The following is an 18783-nucleotide window of genomic DNA, read 5'->3' as shown; positions in this document are numbered from 1 at the left end:
GGAAGTGGCGCTGTGGCTCAAGTGGTAGAGCACTAGCCTTGAGCTGAAGAGCTGAGGGACAGTGCCCAGGCCCAGAGTTCAGGCCCCCCCCCCAAAAAAAGCTAAAATACTGGGCCATAATCTATGAAGAGAGACCAGGTAGGAAAACAGGTGGGGCAGAGGTCAACTGGGAAGAGGTCCTCTACTAAATTAAAAGACAGCATACATGAAATTATAGGAGCAGAAGAGAGGCAGAAGAAGATTTTCTAGCCCTGCTAACTATGCCGGTCTTTTTGCTAAAAGCTTTAAGAAGCCATGAAAGGGTTTAAGAAAAAAGCAGGCCTTCACCAGACATTGAATCTGTTATTCTCTTCTGAACTTTCTCATAACTGGGGGAAAAAAACCTATTGACTTGTTTAGGATTTTGTACTGGTAATACTTAAAAAAATAATTTTCACTGATGATTAGAAAAGAGAATACAAGAGTGGATTATAAGAGCCCTATAGTGGCTACGTTGTGGTCTATGTTGTAATGTAGGAGGTTTGATCAAAATGATGACAGTGGGTAGGGCCAGAAATAGTCAGACTTATGAAATACTTGAAGTAAAATTAACTGGATTAATAGAATATATGGTATATGGAGTAGATATGTGTATGTATCAATGTGAGCAAGAGAGCGAATGCACATGCATGTTCAAATAAATGCATGTATACCAATGAAAGACAAGAAGGTTAAGGAAGATATCAAGAAAGAGCCTGGAGGAGAGGACTGTGCTAGTATATGATTTTGTGTGTATGTACGTATGAATGTCTAGAATATGAATTATATATAAAACTATGATTGATAAACTAGAATTATGAATAGCTAATATTTAGAAATAACTAGAATTAAGCAGTAAGAAAATGGTGAGGGGCTGGGAAGGTGGCTCAGTGGTAGAGCACTTGCCTTGCATGCTTGAGGCTCTGGGTTCGATTCCTCAGCACCACATAAGCAGAAAAAAAAAGCTGGAAGTGGTGCTGTGGTTCAAGTGGTAGAGTGCTAGCCTTGAGCCTTGAGCTGAGGGACAGCGCCCAGGCCCAGAGTTCAGGCCGCATGACCGGACCAAAAAAAAAAGAAAATGGTGAGTGAAAAGAAGAACATCATGCAACAATTAGTGGAAATTGGGGTAGAGAAAGAAGAACATGAAAGATTACTGAAAAAGAGGGATATGAGAAGGAGGAAAATATTCAGACTGTAGTGTCAGGGAAGAACATTCCAAATTGCGGAGAAGTCAACTTGCAGGAGATGTGTCCTATGACAAAAACCAAAAACTATCTACTACTTTTCCTGTGTTAAGGCTTTCAGAACAAAGACCCAATGAAGAAAGCCAACTTGTAATACCCTATCACTCACATTTAATCTAACAAGGAACTTAAACACAGGTAATATAAACAGTAATGACAAAGCTAAAAGAATAAAGTCAGGTTTTCTAGATGCCAGTCTTATAGGAAGTACCTTACAACTATTTCCAAAATTAAAATAGCAGGCAAAAATCAAGATGCCAACAAATGCTACCAAAAGCTACTTTTAACTTTAAAGTGGTAATGAAATTACTCACTTGACTTGATTAGGGCCAACATGTACTATTCTTCCAGAAGCATCAGGATGGAAATAGATCCAGTCAGATTCTAGAGAACAACATTCCATTTCTTGAATCCCATTTTTTGCCTGAAATCGGAAAACTTATTTAGGCCAAGATTAAAGGGAAAACAAAAACTTCAAAACTAACACTAGGGACATATGTGAGCCAAAGATATAGGAAAGAGAAAATATTAGAAATGAGACATATGTGGAAGTTAAATTAGACCATTCAAAGTTGAAAAATTCAGAACATTTTTAATATAGATTTACTCTGTGACATACATTATATTACACAAATATTCTAAGCTATATCTCAAGCACGTACTTTGTGTTAAGTACTGTAAGAGATGCTTTATGGCCAGTATTTAACTTAATCTTAACACTTAAAGCAGATATTAACCCCATTTTATGGCCAAGGAAACTGATAAACAAAGAGTATACATCATTTGCTGAATTTTTAGAACCTACTAAGAAGCAGATCTGACTCCAAAGTCCATGAACTTTCTATAAATATGTACATACAATTCCCCATAACTTCCTTTTCCCTTCCACACTGCCAACCACCTGTCAATCAGAAGAGTGGGTAACACACATATGAACACGTAGCGAAACCTAAAGTCTCTGATACAAGTCACATAATCTTCTTGGGTAAGTCAAACATTAAACTCTTGTATCTGAGGAAATGATCTAATCTTGTTTAGCATTTAAAGCAAAAGAGATTTATTTCACTGTAATTCTTTTTAAATACTAGAGTTGAAAAACTATATACAGTACCATGCAAGCATATATACACAAATGTTTCAACTTGTATACAAGAACACTGTGAATTAACACTAGCATGAATATAATGACTTTACTGGCTTTATCCAAATCATTTCCCTTCTGAGTTTGGCAATTATTTATCAACATTGTAATCTGACTAAATGCTGTTACAATAGGAAGGAGAGAGAAAACCAATAATACTTGACATAAATGTTGAAAGCCATGATTCTTATATATATGCAAATGTATATATCTATATACATGTGTGTTCAGTATAAACATGAAAAAATATACATATGAAAAATATGCATTATCAGTTCTTGCATAAAAATGCATGCTAAATATGCAGAAAGTTAATTGTGAAGGGTTTGATGGGATATAAAAGTAAAAAAGATGTGACAGATGAAGGTGGCTGAAGGATGTCCTAACAGGGAGGTGAAGAATTACCCAAACTTGTCATGGCAGGCAACAGCCCTAAGAGGGTTCACTATAAACATTGTCACTAGGCTAGGCCCCAATAGGAGCTAACATGGGAGATGAGTGAGAAAATTCAAAAGGTCAATATTTGAGTTAAAAAAAACTAAAGGACACCACACAATGTCCTCAGTGGAAATGGACTCAAGATTGTGCTGACCTTCAACATTTTGGGTAACTAGTGACTCTAAAAGTACTGTAGCCAGCAATGACTGATTATACAAGCTAGTACCTAAAAAAAATGTATGTGGAATAAGCAGAGCCTGTTTGTTCATTTAATATGTTTAATAAGTTCATTTAATATATTAAAATCTCAAGAATAAACTAAATCATTTGTAAAACCACAAATGCACTCCCTCTTTCTGCAGACTCACTCCTTTATACTTATTTCAATTGCTGTTTTTCATATATCATGTCTTATTTACCTACATGTTTGCTACCTTTGGAGAGTATAAACAATTTGAGAAGAAAATGTATCACCAGCTATGGCTGGCAAATGGTAGACCTTCAATAATTGTTTATCAAAGCAAATCAATGACTACATCACATTTTGAAAGAAAAATTAATTCAACAGGTAGAAATTTCTATTGTTTATCTATGGATATTTTCTTCCTATACTGCTGTAATTTATGAAAATACTTTAAAAATCAAAGTGCTTTAATGCCTACACTATGGTATCCAGAGTTTCTTCAGCCGCTCTGCTCTGATAGACAAATAGCAACAAAACACAGAGGCAGAATCAACAACACATTCCACAGCAATTTCAGAGGGAGCCTGAATATATGCCATTAACAAGTTTTTCAGTGGAGCTTGAAAAATGTTTTGTGTTATATCCTTTGCTGGAAGGTTAAGAAAAAGTTCTTGGTACATTAAGGAGTGTGTGTATGTGTGCCTGTGTGTGTGTGTGTGTGTGTGTGCTTGTGTGTGTGTGTGTGTGCCTGTGTGTGTGTGTGTGTGTGTGTGCGCGCGCCAGTTCTGGGGCTTGAACTCAGAGCCTCTGTGTGTGTGTGTGCGCCAGTTCTGGGGCTTGAACTCAGAGCCTCTGTGTGTGTGTGTGCGCCAGTTCTGGGGCTTGAACTCAGAGCCTCTGTGTGTGTGTTGTGTGTGTTTGCGCCAGTTCTGGGGCTTGAACTCAGAGCCTCTGTGTGTGTGTTTGCGCCAGTTCTGGGGCTTGAACTCAGAGCCTCTGTGTGTGTGTGTGTGTGTGTTTGCGCCAGTTCTGGGGCTTGAACTCAGAGCCTCTGTGTTTGTGTGTGCGCGCCAGTTCTGGGGCTTGAACTCAGAGCCTCTGTGTGTGTGTGTGTGTGTGTTTGCGCCAGTTCTGGGGCTTGAACTCAGAGCCTGGACACTCTCCCAGCATTTTTGCTCAAGACTAGTGCACTACCACATGAGCCACAGCACCACTTCTGGCTTTTTGGTGGTTAACTGAAGATAAGACTCTTTTGGACTTTCACAATTCAGATCTCAACCTCCAGAGTAGCTAGGATTATAGTCATGAGTCGCTGATGCCTGGCTAAAAATTTTTAAAGTTAATGTTTTTAAATTCTGGGGCACACACATTAAGTGTTTACTCTCTGTACTCTTTTGTATTTCAAACTGTTCACAAATTATTAAACCAAATGATTAAGATGTAACTCAGGCATAGAGATTTATTAGAGGGGCTGAAGAGTAAAAATAATATTTTTCCTCTAGTAGTACTGGAGTTTAGACTTAGGATCTTCCCATTGCTGGCAAGTGCTCTACCATCTATGGCACGTTTCCAGTCTGAAGAATTCAGTTTATTTTATTTTATTTATTTATTTTTTTACGGCCTCCCAAGCCCGCCCCCCCCCCCCTGCACCGGCGTCATCTGCCATTTGGTGTTTTCCCGGAGAAGGAGAAGAAGCAAGAATTCAGTTTATTACTAAAATGTATAATCACTCATGACTTACCAAGGTATTATCTTTGAGGGCACATATGTGGAAAACACCTTTCTGTTTCTTCTTATTAGGTGTGATGATGTAGTGCCAAGGGTGGCCTCCGATCTGAAATGCATTCTCCAAAGATGAGACCTCAAAGAGCAGTGGTGGAATGTCTACATAGAGATGAGCAAAAGGAATTTATGAGCTCTCTTTTCTTGTCTCAGATCATTCATTAGCCAAATGCAACCTTTCTTTGCATGCATCATGAATGAAAACTTACTAGGTTCAGAGAAATAAAATGTAATCAGAAAGGAAATTCTAAGAAAAGAGAAAGCTAGTAGGAAATAAACACTGGGGCAGAAGCCAACTTTCTAGCCAGTTGGGAATATATGTGGTCTCAAGTGTGCAGAGGTAAAAGGTTGAAATTTTTTACATAATATACATTGAATAAAATGACTGCATTTGCTCACCCTTCCTTCCTCCATTCATGTATCTCCCCTTGGCCTTCCCCCCAAAACATGTTTCCACTTCCTGGTATTCATTTTGGTACATAGTTCATTAGTTGTTCAGAGGAATTATATCTTTGGATCTTTTGGTCAGTTTGTGTTAGGTACATAGAACACTGTTATCATTCATGTTTGTATTTCAGATCTAGCTTTCACATATAAAAAAAATGTGCTGTTTATCTCTTTGAGGCTGATTTACTTCATGTAATTAGAAAGAGGTGACAATGATCAAGATGCACTATACTCATAAGTGACTTATGGAATTGCAATCTCTTTGTACAACTACTTAATAATAAAATTAAAATTTTTAAATTTATTTATTTTTTGGATCCGGTTGTGGGGCCTGAACTCTGGGCCTGGACGCTGTCCCTCAGCTCTTCAGCTCAAGGCTAACGCTCTACCACTTGAGCCATCTTCCCAACCCTTAAAATTTAAAAATTTCTAATAGAAAAAAAGGTTAAAACTTAACTTGCTATATTTTAGAGAATTGGAAATAGGAATTCAAAACAAAAATAATCAATGCAAACACATACTTGAAAAGAAATACTTTTGAGCCTGGTGGCTCACACCTGTAATCCTAGCTACTTGGAGGTAGAGATCAGAAGGGTTGCATTTTGAGGCCAGCTTGGGCAAGAGTTAGCAGGAATCCACCTCAATCAATGATTTGAGTGCAGCAAAACACCGTATAATCTCAAGTGTGCAGGAGATGTAGGCAGGTACATTGAGTTCTACTCCAGGGCAAAAATGTGAGGCCACATCTAAAAAATAACTAAAGCAATAAGGATTAGTAGCATAGCCCAAGTGGTAGAGACCTTGGAAGAGTGAGGTCTTAGTAAGGCCTGAAGTTTAAACCCCAGTGTCTCATACTCAGGCATACACATACACAAAGAAATAAAGAAAGAAAAATACTTTTCTAGTAGTTCTTGTAAATGACACAAATGTAAGCAGAGATAAGCCCTACTGATCCTTTCAACAGCACAAATTTTGATTATTAATGTCATTTTGGTTTGAAAGACCTACATTTTTTCAAATACATAATTTTGTGCTTCATGGTGAGAAAATTTTCAGATGGGTCTGGACTATCCTGATGTTTGAAAAAAAGGAACTTTACAATGATGCTGGGGACAGTGTGAAAAAGAGCAAATCTTGTCAGCCTATTTGCTAGATGAAGAGAGACAAGAAAAGGAAAATAACAATTACTATTAATTAGAATACTTTTTTTTTCTTTTTTCTCCAAGACAGGTTGTCACTCTGTAGCCCAGACTGGCCTCAAACTCAACATTCTCTTGCTTCTATTTCCCAGTCTGCTCCATTATGCCTGGCTTATTTTGTTTTCCCAAACTTTTTAACCCTGGCAGTCTCAAATTGTGATTCCCCTGATTGCTGCCTCCAGAGTAGTTGAGACTATAGGTGTAAGCTACCATATATGGTCAAAAGTTCATTGTTTTTTTTTGGTCAGTAGTGGGGCCTGAACTCTGGGTCTGGGCGCTGTCCCTCAGCTTTTCAGCTCAAGCCTGGTGCTCTACCACTTGTGCTACAGTGCCACTTCCGGCTTTTTCTAATTACGTGGTGCTGAGGAATAAAACCCAGGGCCTCATGCATGAAAGGTAAGCACTCTACCACTGAGCCACCTTCCCAGCCCAAAAGTTTACTTTTAAGGGCAAGTTAAAGTGCAAAAGGAAGTAAATACCGGATGGAAGAGCAAGGCTAGAAAGCAACATTTCTGAGCATATATTTTCGTAGTTTAGACATTTCAATTGGTTACAAATTTCCTAACTTCAAGAATAAAGTCCAAACAGAAAAAGCAAATAGGAAAATGGAAACAACACTTAACCCAATTATATCAAATTGGTAAAAAAAAACCATATAGAAAAATCAGTTTTTGTTACCTTTAAACACATTACTGGTATAGATTTACTGTTTTCTTAGGGGTTATTTTTGATTTGTGTGTGTTTGTGAGTGTGTGTGCACACGCACGCTGGAGCATGCGCATGCACATGTGTGGTACTGATGTTCAAAGTCAAGCCTTGATCCATTCCCAGTTCTTTTTTTGCTTGTTTATTTTTCAAGTAGGAGCTTGCTTTTGTTTGGGGCTGGCCTTGGACCACAACTCTCTGCCTTCTGCATAGTTGGGATTAGTACAGGTATGAACCACTACACCTGGCTTGTTTTTGTTTTTAAACATAACATTTTATTCAGGCTGGCCTGGAACCATGATCTGCCTGTCTCTCATGTCTGAGGTATGTACTAAGGAGAAAAAGGAACTGCAGATAAATCTTAACCTTCACTCCTTGTTTTCATTTTTAGTAGAAATACTGGTATTTTAATTAAAGACTATAAAATATATGTGTATTATAAGTTTTATTTGGAATCAAGACATTCAGTGTAAGTGAAAAGAAATACAAAACCAAAAAATAAATATAGACAATACAAAGTTATAAAAGTTAAATATAGGGGCTGGGAAGGTGGCTCAGTGGTAGAGCACTTGCCTTGCATGCCTGAGGCCCTGGCTTCGATTCCTCAGCACCACATAAGCAAAAAGAAAAAAGCTGGAAGTGGCACTGTGGCTCAAATGGTAGAGCGCTAGCCTTGAGCTGAAGAGCTGAGGGACAGCACCCAGGCCCCACGAACGGACCCGCCCCAAAAAAATTTAAATATAGAGAAATATGAAAATAAACATGTTTCCCAGCTGTTCTATTAAAAGCATATCAATTGCAATGAATGCAACAGAGAGTTGTGAGTTAAGAAATGTTGAAGTCTTGACCTGCAGTCTTTGTGTGTGACTTTATTTGGTAATAGGTATAATTTATTTTGCAAATATAATCTTTGCAGATATAATAAAACAAGATGGATATACTGGATAAAGGTAGCTTCCAAATTCAATGACTGATAAGGAGAGATTCGAAGACAGAGGTAGAAGCCCACATGAAAAGAGGTGGACTAGAGTTATACTGCCACAGGCCTAAGAACATTAAAGTAACCATTAGAAGTTACCAGCCAAGGAAAGTTCTGTCCTGGAGCTTTCAGAGAGAAACGGGTTTTACCAACACCTTGATTTTAAACTTCTTTATGACTTCTGTGAGAAAACACATTTCTGTTGTTTAAAGCTACCCAGTTACAACCCTAAGAAACTGATAGTCTCTACTCATGTTTCTACTAAGATATCTTAGTAGATGTCTTGTTGGATATAGGACAAAAAAGGTAAAAGGCAAGCCTGGGACACATTATTGCTCCCAAAAGAAGAAAGCTCTCCAAACTTATTAAGGTATGCTAAAATTCAGCTGTTATTAGTCAAATTCTGGACAACTTGAGCATTTACCAAGAACAATGATTATAAATATGTAATACTGTACAAAAAGAACTCTTAAGATATAAAAATATGTTGCAAGGCCAAGGCAGAAGCTACAGGGATAACCAGTTCAAAGCCAATCTGGGCTGTATAACAAGATTGTTCTGAAAAAATAATCCACCAAGAGCTGGGTGCCAGTGGTTCAAACCTGTAATCACAGCAACTCAGGAGGCTGAGATCTGAATATCTCAATTCAAAGTCAGCTGGAGCAAATAAAAGTCTATGAGACTTATCTCCAATTAATCACCAAAAAGCCAGAAGTGGAGCTGTGGTAGAGTGCGGGCCTTGAACAGTGTTCAGGGACAGTGCTTAGACCTTAGTTCAAGACTCAGGACTGGTACCAAAAAATTTTAAAAACCCACTAAGTCTAATCCACTATGTTGTCACCATTAAAAGTGACCAACAAACTCCTAATTATTACTAATGAAAGGGAAAGAATTAAGTATTTACTTTTAAAAGAAATTATAGTTTATCCTTAGTTGATAAATTAAATTATTGTATCTTAATTTTGTGTCAGTACTGGGGCTTGAATTCAGAACCTTGAACTCTTACTTAAGAGTTTTTGGTCCAGAGTGGTGCTCTACCACTTGAGGCACATCTCTACTTCCTGCTTTTTGCTAGCTGATTGGAGGTAAGAATCTTATGGACTTTTCCTGCCTGGGCTAGCTTGGAACTGCGATCCTCAGCTCTCAGCCTCCGGAGTAGCTAGGATTATAGACTTGAGCCACTAGTGCCTGGCTTATGAATTATTTTTTTTTTTAGTTTTATAAAAATGCCAGCTACTAGTGGAGGGGCAAAGTATGAACAAATGCAGCAGTGGTACTTACTAGACACTATATAGAAAATGAACTACACAATTTGTGGGTGGATGTGAGGGAAAAACTGGGAGAAAGTGAGAGAAGGGGAAACATAATACAAAAAGAAATGTATTCTTCACCTGACTTAAGTAACTGTAACCCCTCAGTACATCGCCTTCATAATAACAAAAAAGAATTTTTAAAAATGCTAGCTACTAAAGGCAAAAGGAATTATACTTGTTTTGAAAGCAACCCATGATGACAAGTGATTTAGGAGAGGATCACTAACAATTATAAGAATATTTATTCTTATACTATTATCACAGATAATTAAAAATAACCAAAATGTGAATGTAGGCAATAAATTTTAGCTCATCTGTAAAAGGGCATGTACATCAAGTTCTTGACACATTAAGAATATACATGCACAAGCACTCTTTGGCAATAGGTGGTGTAATCACTATTAAAAAAGTATCAGAGCTACAGTAATCCCTCACCTATCGTGGGAGTTCTGTTCCAGAGACTCCGCGATAGGTCAAAATCCGAGAAGTAGCAGTGGCATACAGTCGGTCCTTGCTATATCGCGGTTCACTTATTGGTACTTCACAGATTTTGACCTATTCCGGGTATCTCTGGAATGGATCACTATTTACCTGTTTCTTAAAAAAAAAACAAAACCTGAGATACAGTGAAGCTGCAGTTAAGTGAACTGCAATATTGGGAGGGATGACTGTATTTAATGAAAACTAAGTTATTTTTTTCCTTTTTTATTATTAATTGAAAACTAAGTTCTTTTCATCTGTATCTCTTAGGCAGTAACTATGATTTACTAGGTTTTTGTGTGCTATTCGAGATAGTCCGAACAAGCTTAAAAGCATGAACACAAATACAGTTTACATATTAGCATGAATATATAAATGAAGCTTTTAATACACAGTTTACATATTAGCGTGAATATATAAATGAAGCTTTTAATGTAGTTTTGCACTTTGTGTGTGTGTGTTTGTGTGTGTGCGCGCATACACACATATATATGTATGTGCGCCAGTCCTGGTTAAACTCAGTCCTGATTAAACTCAGACAGGGCATTCTCCCTGAGCTTTTTCTTTTTCTTTTTCTTTTTTTATTGTAAAGATACTATACAGAGGGTTACAGTTACATGAGTGAGGTAATAAGTACACTTCTTCTTGAACATTGTTAGCCCCTCCATTGTTTTCCCCCTACCACCTCCCTCCCTTCCCCGAATTTCTTTTTTTTTTTTTTTGATTGTGATTAAGTGATTACATAATTTCTAAGTCACAAGTTCATTCTAACTTTCCTGGAGCAAATTGTCTATCACAGTCTGTAATATATAAGTGTTCACATGTTATACACCATACATGTGATCAGCAGCATGGGGATATTTAGTAGTGGTTCAACCAGATGAGCAGGAGTTCTTTGTTTCTTAAGTCCTGTTAGTTTTGTCGTATCACCTAACATTTTGGATTTAGCATCCACTTATCAGGGAGACCATGTACCGTTTGTCTCTTCGCTCTTGGCTTACCTCGCTCAACATGATTCCTTCTAGCTCCATCCATTTCCCTGCAAATGCCATTATTTTGTCATTTCTAATGGCTGCATAATATTCCATTGTGTATAGATACCACAATTTTTGGATCCATTCATCTGTCGTGGGGCATCTGGGTTGTTTCCATATCCTAGCTATTGTGAACAGTGCTGCAATAAACATGGAGGTGCACGTGTCCTTGTATATTGGTTCCTGTTGTTCAGGGTAGATGCCTAGAAGTGGTATGACTGGGTCGTAAGGGAGGTCAATCTTTAGCTTTCTTTTTTTTTTTTTGGTCCAGACATGGGGCCTGAACTCTGGGCCTGAGCGCTGTCCCTCAGCTCTTCAGCTCAAGGCTAGCACTCTACCACTTGAGTCACAGCACCACTTCTGGCTTTTTTCTTTTTGCTTATGTGGTGCTGAGGAATCGAACCCAGGGCCTCAGGAATGCAAGGCAAGCACTCTACCACTGAGCCAACTTCCCAGCCCCAATCTTTAGCTTTCTAAGGACCCTCCAGACTGCTTTCCAAAGTGGTTGTATAAGTGTACATTCCCACCAGCAGTGTAATAGGGTTCCTCTTTCTCCACATCCCCTCCAGCATTTGTCGTTGGCTGATTTGTGGATGTGGGACATTCTGACTGGGGTAAGGTGGTATCTCAGGGTTGTCTTTATTTGCATTTCCTTCACCACCAGGGATGATGAACATTTCCTCATGTGTTTCTTTGCCATTTTTATTTCTTCATTTGAGAAGTCCCTCTTTAGTTCCCTTGCCCATTTAGTAATTGGTTTGTTAGGTTTGGGAGGGATTAGTTTCTTGAGTTCCCTGTATATACAGGATGTTAACCCCAGCTTTTTCTTTTTTGCTCAAGGCTTGCACTCTACCACTTGAGTCACAGATCCACTTCCAGCTTTTTTTGTGTGGTTAATTTGAGATAAGTGTCTCATGGGCTTTCCTTTGTACTGTGTTCTTTAATCGCAGCCTCCTGAGTAGCTAGAATTACAGGTATGAACCACTGGTGCCCAGACTGCAACCATTTTTAAATAACAGGAGATGAAACTCAAAAGTATGGTAGATTCTTAGTATGTGTGTATATGTAGATCTAAGGAAATGACCATGGAGGGAAACTACAAAGGCCTAAAAAATGTACAGAGTTCAAAACTATACTGTAAATAATCCTTGATTAATTTCTCTCACAACACACCTAACTTCCATTCTCCTTACTACAAACAGGGACTAAAAGTAATAGCACAATCCTTCAATCTCCATGTCTTTTAAATTTATCATTTTGCATTTTGTTTTATTCATCCTTTCTCTATATTTCAATAAGAATAGCACTACAATTTTGAGAAATTCTTTTCAAAATAACTCATTTCAGTTACCCACTGGTCCCTGTATCAATATTTTTTTTCTTTCCAGAACTAGGGTTTGAACTCAGGGCCTTGAGCTTGTTCAGTTTACTTGTTCTACTAGTCCTCTACCACTTGAGTCATTCCTCCACCTAGCTTTTAGAGATGAATTCTCAAAAACTTTTCTGTCCTGAGATCCTCTAGATCTCAGATCCTGATTAGAGGCATAAGCCACCAGTACCTGGCTTAAATTTTTAATAGGTTCCTACTAGTGCATTTGTAGTGAATATATATGGTATTGTTTGGGCTAGAATATATTGCTAAATTTTCATAAAATTGCCTAATTCAGGTTTCTGAAGACATTCAAAAAGTTAAAAATGGGGCTGGGAAGTTGGCTCAGTGGTAGAGCGCTTGCCTTGTATGCCTGAGGCCCTGGGTTCGATTCCTCAGCACCACATAAGCAAAAAGAAAAAAGCCAGAAATGGCGCTGTGGCTGAAGGGGTAGAGTGCTAGCCTTGAGCTGAAGAGCTGAGGGACAGCACCCAGGCCCAGAGTTCAGGTCCCACGACTGGACCCAAAAAAAACCAAAAACAAAACCAAAAAAGTTAAAAATGAGTTTCATGGATAATTGGCTATACTCTCTCCTTCATTTATAACTGTCATTTACTATTTTCTATTTCCATTAAACTGTTCTTGGATTTTTGAGATAAACTCTGGACAGCCATGGTTTATTTATTTATAAATATATACTACTGAATTTGACTAAAGGCTGATTACTCTTTTAGTAAGTTGCTAAATGTTTATTTCTTTTTTAGTAAGTTGCAGGATTTGGTAAGCAAGTTAGACATAGATATCTATACCTACATGTATAGATATAGATATACACTGTCAGTATATAGGATCATGGATAGTTCTCCTTTTTTTGCTTTGTCAGTCTATAAGTATACCAAGAGTTCCATATATATATATATATATATATATATATATTTTTTTTTTTTTGTCTGTCAGGGGGGCTGAACTCTGAGCCTGGGCGCTGTTCCTTAGCTCTTCAGCTCAAGGCAAGTGCCCTACCACTTAAGCCACAGCGCCACTTCCGGCTTTTTTCTGCTTATGTGGTGCTGAGGAATCGAACCCAGGGCATTATATGTGTGAGGAAAACACACTACCACTGAGCCAACTTCCTAGCCCCTGTATTTAGGTTTTGTCTATGTTCAAATAGCATGGTAGCAAGATTTTTTCTTGGAAAACATCCATTCTTAGAGATGGATAATTTCATAAAAATATACTTTTCCTTAAATGTAATAAAATGTTTATTTTTATTGAACAGGTGATGAGCAGGGGGGGTTACTGTTACATAAGTAAGGCAATTAATATAAATATAAAATGTTACAAGAAAGTTAAGATAACTTCACTTGTGTAAAATGCAATATTTTCCAGATAAAGAAAATCAAGAATCAGAAAGGGACGTGTTTGCAAAAGGTTTCTGGCCAAGCAAGGCTCAGCATACCCTGATTTTTTCTTCAATGAATAATTGATAGAATTTGTTGACACTTATTTAATAGTAAAGAATATGCTGTACAAGAGTAAAAAAATTAGGTTATAAGTAAAGAGAAAAACATTTGGAAGTTTACAATTAATAACTACTTATACAACCATTTATTTTGAAGGTGAAAAAATACTATATAGTAGTCATACCTGTGATTTTAATATTACAAGGAATGCCAAAAGGAGCCTCTCCTACAGTTCCAGTAGTCCCACCCCATCTGCATGCACAACCTAAGTCAAGTTTCTGTTGCATGAACTAAAAACAAAACAAAACAAAATGGTGGCTTTAGCACCTATTTACTTGCTGTCTGGAGAGAAATAAGCAACATTTACATACATATGACAAAGCCAATGTCTATTCAGACCTTTATGTTTATCTTCCCCATCCCCTTTTTAAAAGTTATTTCTTTCAAGCTTCAGCAACTTTTATACAGGTGAAAATCACATAGGTGCTGTACTCTAAAAGCATCACATTAACAATAAAATCAGCTCAAGACTCATTTTAATTTTAATTTGGCAGAGTGAAATTTTTTTTACCTGTTCAGTGATGGCCTGGAAGCTATAGAGTCTGACTAGTCCTGAGCCGTACATCACAATCAGTATTCCATGAGACAAAGTAGCATCTGTAACATTCCCAAAAATCTGCGGGGAAAGGCAAATATACCTAAGAAAAGACCAGAAGGCCAATCCTCTGAGTGTTCACAATGGTTTATATTCTCACTTTAAGTTCAGGTCACTGCCACCACCTTGCTGCCTTGCATAAGAACTTAATCATAACTTAGCACCTTGAGGCTAAGGTGTTATTAGTTATAGGTAAGCAGTAAACTGTTAAGATTCTCAGACTGGAAACCTGATGGAAGCATAGTACATAGCACACAAAATGATGTGACAGCATTCATTTGCATCACAGCTTTTTTAGTATCTATTAATAACAACTTCTGTTCCACATGAGACACTGAATACACTTAGATAATGCAACTCTAAATAAATACTTATTTACCATGCATATTCTACCAGACACCTACTCTTTTTACTAAAATGTTCTTCATAAAAAAAATTAGCTGTTTGCAAATTAAAAACAACTGGATATCACAAAGTAATTAGAAGAAACAGTTTGATTTTTCAGCTATATAAAAATAAAATATGTTAAAAGACCAAAAACTTGTAATCCAAGCTACTCAGAAGACTGAGCCTGGAGGATCACAGTTTGAGGCCAGCCAGTGAAGAAAAGTTCACTAGAGTTCATCTTTAAAAAATCACCTTCATAGACCTGCAGTAAGGCTTTGGCTGATAGTTTACTACAGTTTCTGTTTTATGCATTGAGTATTTTCATGACTTTCTGATAAAAAACACAATTCTGTGCCAACTTTAATATTTAATGAAAGGCAATATATGTGAATATTCATAGCAATAAAATAACAACTATAGGAAATGAAAACTTGTCTCTATATCTATTCAAGGAAGATTACTTAGTGAAGATTTACCATCTCATAAATAGCATAAGTACATAAGACTACTCAGGAGCCAGGACCTTGGGTAGTCTTAATGCACATAGTAATGAGAGATGTGCTTTAATCCCAAGTAATCATAATGGAAACTAAATCCTTCAAATGACTGCTGGGGATATACAAAAATAAAGAGGAACAAATTATGATTTTTAAGTGTTCATTCCTGTTGGAGAATGTAATATACACATGCAATTACTCGACAAGCATAAAGAGAACAAATAAATTATTAGTGCTTTTTGTCATTATCTTAGAATGATAATTATAGTTTGCTTTGAATTGAGTAGTTCATGACTTTTTAATTTACCAATCCTAATGCCATACATTAAAAAAAAGAGTACTTGTGTAACTCAAACATATTCCAAAATAATAAAGGTTATACTAAACCAACTCTTCTTTCAAAATTTGGCTTAAACTTCTAGTATCATCTGGGTTCAAATTCTAGCTCTTTCAGAGCTGGGGTGTGGTTCAAGTGGTATAGTACTGACCTCAAGAATTTTAGTTCCGGGGCTGGGAAGGTGGCTCAGTGGTAGCGCACTTGCCTTGCATGCATGAGGCTCTGGGTTCAATTCCTCAGCACCATATAAGCAAAAAGAAAAAAGCCAGAAGTGGCGCTGTGGCTCAAGTGGTAGAGCGCTAGCCTTGAGCTGAAGAGCTGAGGGACTGTGCCTAGGCCCAGAGTTCAGGCCCCATGACCGGACCCCTCCTCCCCCCCCAAAAAAAAGAATTCTAATTCCTTCAGTTATGACCTTCAAAAATTAGCAGCTTACTTTCTTAAGAGAACACATATACACACTCACACATATATACACACACTCAAAAATGCCTGGCACAAAATAATCAATAAATGGTAACAGTATTATTTAGTTTATATAGTTAATGTATTTGGCTTAGGTAATATAAAAATGTTTGAATACATTCAGCTTCAGATGCTTACAGACTTCAGATGCTTAAAGACTAGCAGCAAAGCTCAATAAGTAACTAATAATACAGAAAAACAATTTTTAAAACTGTAAAAGTAAAGATAAAAAAGTGGATTCCTCTAAATTGAATTTTTTCTCTTCATGCCTTCCATCTAACTACTCTATAAGTCATGAAAAACAGCAACAATAAAACCAAAACTAAATAAGTTAGGAAATTTACATATTTAATTACATTGCTTGTTTACATACCATAAAACAAGTTTCAGATTTATATCTGGCAATTAAAATAAGCAATTTTGCTACAGCTTAATGACCATTTTTAACAAGCTTTGGAAATATTCTCCTTGAAAAAAATACCTTGGGTACTTCCTAATTTTGTAAAATAGTCTGTTAATGCCCATGAGTTTTCAATACTATCCACCTGAGAGGCATGAAGAGAAAGGAATAATCTCTCTTCCAAAGTCAAATGTTTTTGTGTTTTCTGTTATGAAATAAAAAATCAAAGTATCTAATAAGTAATTAAATGATGACATTACATCTTGTCAATAAAATTAATATTTCAATTGTATAACAAATAATTTCTTACCCTCTTGTTTATCTCAAGAATTCCGATAAGTGAAAATGGTAGAACATGGAACACAGCAAGGTACAACAAAACTGACGGCTGAATGCCTGCCTAGAAAGAAAGACAAAAATTATAGGTAGCTCTCCAGAGTACTTCAGAAACACTCTTATTTCTCATTTTCCTCTCTTCCGACCCCCTCCCTCCTTATGCTGTTACTAGGGCATGAGCCTTGAGCCTGAAAGCTTTTTTTGCTCACAGCTGGTAATCTATCACTTGAGTCCAAGTGGCTTTATTCGAGATAACTGGAAATAATCTCCTGTTGTACACTGGCGGCTCACGCCTGTAATCCTAGCTACTCAGGAGGCTGAGATCTAAGAATGGCTGTTCAAAGCTAGCTAAGAATGGCTGTTCAAAGCTAGCTAGGACAGGAAAGTCCCTGAGACTCATATCTCCAATAAAACACCAGAAAACCGGAAGTGGCACTGTGGCTCAAGAAGTGAGAGGGCTAGCCTTGAGCTGAAAACTGAGGAACAGAGCCCAAGCCGAGTTCAAGCCCCACGACTGACCAAAAAAAAAAAAAAGAATCTCCTGGATTATCTGTTTTGTCTGTTCTGCTAGCTTCAAATTATGATTATTTTCTGAAACTAGGATTACAGGTGTGAACCACTGGCACCCATCACAAACACTCTTTTGATGAGATAAAAACATCCATCTATTTGTCAGATCGAGAAGTTACTTCAATAAGGCAAACATTTTAGTGGCAGAAAAGACCACTAAACCTCCAACTCTTCAGATATATACATTCAAAAAAACACTAAAATCTACCTAAATAAAGAGAACAATGAATATTTCTTAGTATCAAAACATTGTATACTTATATTGGAAATTGAAGCTCTAACAAAAAAGCCTAACCAATAAACATGGAGATATAGTGGTGACATCACTGAAATTAGTTATGCTGGTATGTTTGCATGAAATAAAAAAAATGTTAACAATAAAAGCTTGCGATTTCTCTGCTGGAAGAGGAGAGCTCCTTTACTTTAAAGAACAATTACTACTCAATTTATTTCCACTGTGAATGTAAAACATTCAATTGTACTTCCCCAGCAGAGATTTTGAAGGAATTTCTTAAATTCCCATTATAGTCAAATTCTGCTTTATTAGAACTCTAAGGTGGGGGCACCAAGACAATCAATCAAAGTTGTTGTAAGTAAAAGCTAGACAACAAATCAATAAAAAATAGATTGTAATATTTAAAGCCCAAAAGAGTCTCTTTCAAAGGGGTATAGTTTGGTTAAGCTAAGATCTTCAAGGCATAAATCAGACTCGTTCTATGTTCCTAAAACTCAACAGAAAGGTATAGTTTATATGTCCCGATCAAGTGCTACTAGTTCTTGGCTGTACATTGTGACAATAATCTATAATTCAAAAAGAAAAGACTTTTGTTAACCTTATCAGATGAAGTAAATGAAAATTTTTCATGGATGTATGGAATCAGATATAAGTACTGTTCTTCAAGAATTAATTTTTTTTAACACAAAGTCCATTATTTACAAAGATATGGGCTACCACATGATGAAGTTCCAGTCAACAGCAGAGCACACACACAATGATAGTTCCAAAAGGTACAGTGGGTTTGAAAAATTCCTATCACCTACTCACATATTTGTAGTTGTGAGAGGCTGGTATTAACACAATCTTGTATTATCAAAGTTATTAAAAGTTGCATAGTACATAATACTTGGTCACGTGTAGATACATTATGTGATTTCTTTATATACGTAGCATAGTATTCTCTTACTATTATTTTAGAGTACACTCCTACTTAACTAATACTAACTTTACTGTAAATTAATATTCTATCTTTTTATTTTATTGTGAAAATACCATACAGAGGGGTTACAATTACATGGGCAAGATAATGAGTACATTTCTTATCAAGCATTGTTGCCTCCTCCTTTGT

At 36.9% G+C, this 18783-nt stretch overlaps 1 protein-coding gene across 2 annotated transcripts in view; it reads right to left on the bottom strand.

Moving 5' to 3' along the window:
- The window catches only part of Dcaf17 (DDB1 and CUL4 associated factor 17), a 38634-nt gene that overhangs the window by 6416 nt on the left and 13435 nt on the right, over window positions 1-18783 (bottom strand). For both annotated transcript variants that reach the window (XM_013030900.1, XM_013030908.1), the window contains exons 6-10: window positions 16842-16931; window positions 14365-14469; window positions 13978-14083; window positions 4767-4909; window positions 1577-1686 (exon numbers count right to left, since the gene is read on the bottom strand). In XM_013030900.1, the coding sequence (XP_012886354.1) occupies window positions 1577-1686; window positions 4767-4909; window positions 13978-14083; window positions 14365-14469; window positions 16842-16931 (554 nt within the window). The remainder of the gene's footprint in view (window positions 1-1576; window positions 1687-4766; window positions 4910-13977; window positions 14084-14364; window positions 14470-16841; window positions 16932-18783) is intronic.

Source organism: Dipodomys ordii, unplaced genomic scaffold (assembly GCF_000151885.1).
Source record: "Dipodomys ordii isolate 6190 unplaced genomic scaffold, Dord_2.0 Scaffold5, whole genome shotgun sequence".
In the NCBI taxonomy this organism is placed as follows: domain Eukaryota; kingdom Metazoa; phylum Chordata; class Mammalia; order Rodentia; family Heteromyidae; genus Dipodomys; species Dipodomys ordii.
This window is presented reverse-complemented; position numbering and strand designations above follow the sequence as displayed.